General features: G+C 45.3%; 1 protein-coding gene across 4 annotated transcripts in view; it reads right to left on the bottom strand.

Moving 5' to 3' along the window:
• Positions 1-2,422: 2,422 nt before the first annotated feature.
• Positions 2,423-6,000, bottom strand: part of LTBP1 (latent transforming growth factor beta binding protein 1) — a 1,019,134-nt gene continuing 1,015,556 nt past the window's right edge. For all 4 annotated transcript variants that reach the window (XM_069607908.1, XM_069607910.1, XM_069607907.1 and 1 more), the window contains one exon: positions 2,423-3,450. In XM_069607908.1, the coding sequence (XP_069464009.1) occupies positions 3,278-3,450 (173 nt within the window). In that variant the 3' untranslated portion in view covers positions 2,423-3,277. The remainder of the gene's footprint in view (positions 3,451-6,000) is intronic.

Here is a 6,000-nt window from a genome sequence, read left to right as displayed (position 1 = left end):
ATCTCTACAGCGCATGACTGCATCAGACAAGCATACACCTGGCCTTTTATTATATTGTATGATGTGGTATAACATCTGTGACATTGCTTACTGTGATTTCATCAGGCTCAAAGATAATGTGGCTTTATTTCTGTGAGGATATAGGGTGACTGATGTCACTTCCACCAATCGCTGAATTTTGTTGATTTTTAAGTCTGCTGCCTGGCTCTTATTCAAATGTCCAATTGATTGGAGAGGATGTAGAAAAGGGTGGTGCATTTGACCAGGCGAGTAGAACAATAGTCGAGACATCAGGGCATTGAATTTTGCATAGCGACAAGTGTGGGCGGGAAGGGAAATGTGAAGGCAGAAGGGGGGAGAAGCATTGACGTTAATGGCAGGACTGAGGGGGGAGGCTGTAAGGAGAGACTTATATGGAGAATAGATAGAAGCTGGGTCAGGCATGGGGGATATTAATCAGGGAGTAGGAGTATTTCAGTTTGGTCTGAATTCAGATGGAGAAGGTGGGAGGTTATCCATGGTGGAAGGGTGAAAAGGAAGTTAGAGATCTTGGAGTGAACAGCATCAGAGAAAGAAGGGGAAAAACACATTTTGGTGAGTTTCCAGGGTATAAATGACAGAAAAGTCAGAATGAGGAAATAAGAAAGGTGATAGCGGTAGCGCCAGTGGGCAACAGGAGTGGGGTCAAGGTCAGAAACCTGGGAACGCCAACGCATTGGTAAAAGGAAGAGTAGAAACAGCAGCCCAGGAAAGAGGGAGATAGGAAATAAGCCAGGAAAGGACAGATAGTGGAGCAAAGTGTAGAGTGGTCTAGCACGTGCTCGGCCACCACGCACCACTTACCCATCTTCTTCAGGGACACATATTCCTATTTACAGAGTTTGACTGCTCTGCCAGCATGTAGCCAGTACGGCTCCCCATTTCTCCCTGGTTATACTTTGTTACCGAGAGGTTTAGAATGGACCTTCTCGCTGCTGGCATCCTGTGCAGGTGTATTGGAGCTCAATTGCCCCTTATTGTTCCGGCCACTCTGCTTTAATCCTGCTGCAATGTGCTGGCCAGTGAGGCCTCATATCCCAGAGGAATCTGTGTCAATAGTCCTAAAGCTGAACTTGACCTATCGATGGACCTGACCTGTGGAATACTCTGGAGTAACAAGCCATAGAGAAAAAAAGGCTAACCATTGCCATAATGTATCACTCCAGTTAAACCGAGCTCTAGACCCACAGGCTTTCTGTAGAGTGTGACCTTCTGAGCTTAGGAATTGTATGTCCACTGATACATTGGGTTTATGCCTCACCTCCCCACCCACTTTGTAGTTTTAGGTGCTACACCTGGACTACAGACTCTTGGGAATTGACAGAGCTGTCCCGTTCTGTACGCACCCCTCTGTCCACACCTTTAATCCAGGTAGGCTTCAGTCCTGGGCTGGCTTTACTGTATTGGCCCCGATCGCCCCCCGTCAGTGCCTCTGGTGTAACAGGCATGCTTCTCGCCTGCCCATCTTGGCCGAGTACTTTCCAGTATGTCACTTATGAACCAATTTGGCAAAACTTTGGTGACCAGCTCTGCCACAATTATATGATCTGACCTGGGTTACGGAGGTAATTGATCCAGTTTCATAATATTATGAGGGTGAGTCCTTGCCAGCTGTCATTGTTTGTCTCAACTTCTATTTATTTATTTATTTTCCACGTATTGAAACCATTTTCCATAGCATCGCTTCTAATTACGCGGAAACAGGCACTTGAATCAAAAAGCAATAGCAGTAATGCAAAGCCCGGCTAACTCACTGATATCGGAAACATGGATCTAAATGTAGTGAAGGAAGTGGCCCACCGCTGCCCTCCGCCCAACAGCAACCCACCAGCTGGTCAGTTGCAGACTGGGTATCCAGTGATGTAATCGCTGGAAATAACATCGACGGTGACTCGATATTTTTTTGAAGGCACCATCCAATACGTTCCCCAAATTATTCTCGGACTGCAGTTTATTTATATAAGTGCACCCATCCTAAAATATGTTAGGAAGGGTCTTTAGTGCGTTAAAAAAAAATATCGAGTCGCCCTCAATGTTATTTCCAGAGATTATATCACATAGAACCACAGACTGTACTCTTTGGGCACGGGAGACAAAATAAACCAACAATCAAATAGCTTGCATCACCACAGTAAATGGTCCAGGGCCCAATAAACATATTATAAGACAAGTCGAAAGCCTGGAACAATGCTTTCCACCGTTAATTCGACAAGGCAACTGCACTGTTGATTGGCTATGTATACACACTGAGTAACATAACACACCATTACCTGGTTCCTAGGGAAGCAGCATTTGCTCTGCCAAAGAGCTTACGCTCTCCTTAAAAGAACTAATGAATGTAGCTGCATGTTACAGGAAAGAAAACTCACCCAACCAAAATGAATTTCTTTTCCTAAAAAAGTGATTTATTTTATTGAGGTTTAATATACAGCTTTAATATGTTAAGGCATAGTACACAATATGTTTTTTCAATTTACACATTACAATACAGAAATGTCATCTGTGTCTCTAGTTTTAATGTACAAAAAAAGGAAATGATACTTGTCTGCTAGCAGCTTTGAAACTTGGCAGGTTCAAAGGACTCAAAGTGCAGTCGAAGACCAGACAGAAAACAAAGAAGGCAGAAAGGTTTGTTTTCCCCTACCACAATGTATCAAAAATGCTTTTTATCTAAATAAAAACAAAAAAACAGCGCCTGCTCCACAGGGCGGACAAGTGTTTAAAAACCAATGTTCCAGACAAAGAGTAGAAAACCTTTTGTGGCAGTTCATTTTTTTATGGTCCTAAAAATATGTTTTTTCATGAATTCTGCAACAATCGAAAAAAGTTGTGGAAAGAAAGTTGCCAATGTGCACCGCCATTAATTAAGAAAGGCAAAATTCATACAAAATATGTTCACCGCTATTAAATGTCAAACAAGTCAAGCGATAGTTGGAAAAAAAACAAAAACACTAAAACACACAGCACTGCTTTGCCTGTTTTCCACTGATTTTAAAATGTGAGCAGATTAGGCACTCAGGGTGGTTTTATCCATACATTGTCCATTTGGTCTGTCGCATCAGTGAGGCTGATGTACTCGGCCTCAACCATTACATTCCTCTTTAAAAAATACATATTTTGTTTTCAATACATCCAAGTTTCAGGTGACGCTGCCTCTTCCTCAGGGATGAAACACGCGTTTTCCTTGTCTCTATACAGTGCAGAGTATACGGGCTCATTTTGGGCGGGAGGGGGGTCTCTACTCCAGTTCACTGTCCTCCTTGTTAGCCTTGAGTGGTGTGCAGTAGTTGGGCTGGTCTGAGGGCGTGTATCCGGGCAGGCACACGCACCTGTAGGAGCCCTCTGTGTTGATGCACTTGGCGTTTTTGCACAGGGACATCCGGTTGTTCAGCTCCGTGCATTCATTGACGTCTGAAAGAAAACAACATTGAGGCGTGAAGACAGCATTTGCACTCCTGCATTTCCCCTCCTTTCACAATGTGAAGTCTTTGGTTTCGGGTAATTAGAACCATCTGCAATCATCACCCTCGTAAACCCTCAAAAGGCTTCATAATTAGGTTGAGAGATGGCCCGGTTTTGCCAGCACCGTTCTGGAATAAGGCTCTCTGTCCCGATCGTTTTTTTTTTTTTTATTTTAAAACCCATGTCCTGGTTTTGGGAAATAGGAGGGTGACATTAACCTGACATTTTAAATAATAATCAGCTTAATTCCCGACTTTTCCATTATCATCTTCGTCGGGCACCGCAGGGTAGCCTCGAACTGGCAGCCTTTTTGGCAAGTGCCTTATGCATTTACTGACTGAGCCACGGAGACTGATTAATAAACAAATGTAGCAAACACTGTAACAGCAATCAAAGCACTAGTGACGTATAACTGTGCAAGCCTGCAGTCACGGACATGTTTACGTATGGACCGCTTCCGAGCTCAAGGTGCCACTGCAAGTTTGAGGGGCAGGAAGGTCATCCCAGAGGGAGGCAACTTCAGAGGAAACAGCTCTACCCCCCACTCTCTGCCTCGCAAAGAGTACGACCATCAGAAATTGGTAGTGACTGAGCGGGGGGAGGGGAAGGAGGTGGGGGGGCTCGAGATGGAGGAAAGGGGGAGATCATTTTGGTTTCTATTTTAAAGTGCAGATAGGGTTTTGAAGGAAGGGTAAGGGGTCATTGGTTAAGTGAGAGAAGAGCATAGTGGTTAAAAGGAAATGGGGGTTGGCCTACTCTGTCATGAGGGATAAGACCAGGCACAGAGCAAGGTGCTGGGTGGGATGTGGTGGTTGTATGGCCCCTCTGGGCTTCGTGGTTTAGGAGCCAGTCGAAATGCAGGTAGGGCGGTGCCTTTTTACTGCCCAATTATTGGTTGCCTCATCCGTGACAGGTCTGCGGGGGTTGGGGGGGGACAGGAGGAAGTTGGGAGTGAGCAATTTTCAGGGGGAGGGTTGCCACAGGAGAGGTAGAGGTGACCAGGTGGAAAGGGTTTCATATATGAAGGAATAGGGATGATGGGAACATTATCGGATTAAGAAGTTGGTGGGGTTGCGGGAATGGCAACGCAGTAATAATTTATCATACCTCATTTAGTTGTGGGCTTAAGGGGAAGGGGTGGGGGTGTCAAGTGAGTTTGGTGACAGTTAAGATGGGTGAATAAAGGTCAACAAAACAGTTTTTAGACTAATGGGGGAACTAAGATGATCAAGGTTGGAGAGAATGTCTTGTTAAAGGGGGAAGTTTGGAGAAGGTGAAGGTGTAGGGAATGGGAGGAGATGAACATTGTAACGGTGTGGAGCTATACTTTTTTGACACGGGGATGGAGCGGAAGGTTTTAAAAAATAAATAAATAATAGGAGGAAAGGTAAAAGGAAAAAAGAAGGGAAAGGAATTGAGGATTTACAAAATAAAGGAACATTTTTTATTTATAACGTGCCCATACACAAGTGTTTCAAAGCGCGAAGATGTGCGCTCGGGTGAAGTAGCGGAGGAAGAGCGGCACACAAAGTCAAGGCGATAAAGTGGGCAGTGATGCTACATGATGTAGCAGGGTGTGTGGTTTCAACGGCATGGATGGGGGTGCGTGGTTTGCCTCTGGTGAAGTGGGGTGGAATGGTGCTGAGATGGAACTGCATGGCGGTGGTGCACGGACGGCCCCTGGTGCAGTGGTAGAAACATCACTGAGATGGAACATCTGCAAGAGTGAATATGGGTGCGCAGTGGCCCAGAGGAAGGGATGTGGTGTCACAGAGGGCAGTGTGCAGTGGAGTTAAATGACATGGACAGAAGATGCGTGTATGGCAGCCGGGAAAGTGGGGGACAGCATGTGAGGTGCATAGCAGAGAGCAAGGGAGCAAGTATTGACAAGGGTGGACACAGGGGTGCATTGATAAAATTAGGAGAGGGTGGAGTTACTGAGTGGGGGGATTAAACTGCATGGAGGGAGGGAGCAGGTATGGCCCCCGGTGCAGTTGGGGAGAAATAAGTAAAGGTGCAGGGTAAGGAGAAGGGAGCAATTGGGTATGGTTGTTGTGGGTACAGAGGAGTACCCATACAATGGCACATTGGATGGATAGCCATGAGATGCTGTTCAATATGCTGGCCCCATTCAAAATGACGTTGGGTTTTGGTTTAGGGTTACAAGGTGTCAAGTTGATTGACAGAGGAGAGCAGAAAGTTTGCGGATAAAGTGATGAATATGGGAAAGAAAAGGGTTAGTTGCGGCATTAGTAGTGCAGTACTTGATATGAGAGCATAAAATGGATAGAGGAGACCGGGGCGATGTCCACAAGAATACTTAAAAGTGCCAGGCTATTATGCAAGTCTATGCAAAAAAGGACGAGCATACTCATCCTTGGCGCTTAAGGGGTTAATGCATTTAGACCACACAGGTTAGGGCTCTCAGTGGGTAGGGAAAGAAAATAACTAAAGAGAAATAATAACAAGGGGAGCATTAGAGGAGTTTCAGGTTTTCAG

The sequence above is a fragment of the Ambystoma mexicanum genome, chromosome 4q (assembly GCF_040938575.1).
Source record: "Ambystoma mexicanum isolate Mex_15411 chromosome 4q, UKY_AmexF1_1, whole genome shotgun sequence".
Classification (NCBI taxonomy): domain Eukaryota; kingdom Metazoa; phylum Chordata; class Amphibia; order Caudata; family Ambystomatidae; genus Ambystoma; species Ambystoma mexicanum.
This window is presented reverse-complemented; position numbering and strand designations above follow the sequence as displayed.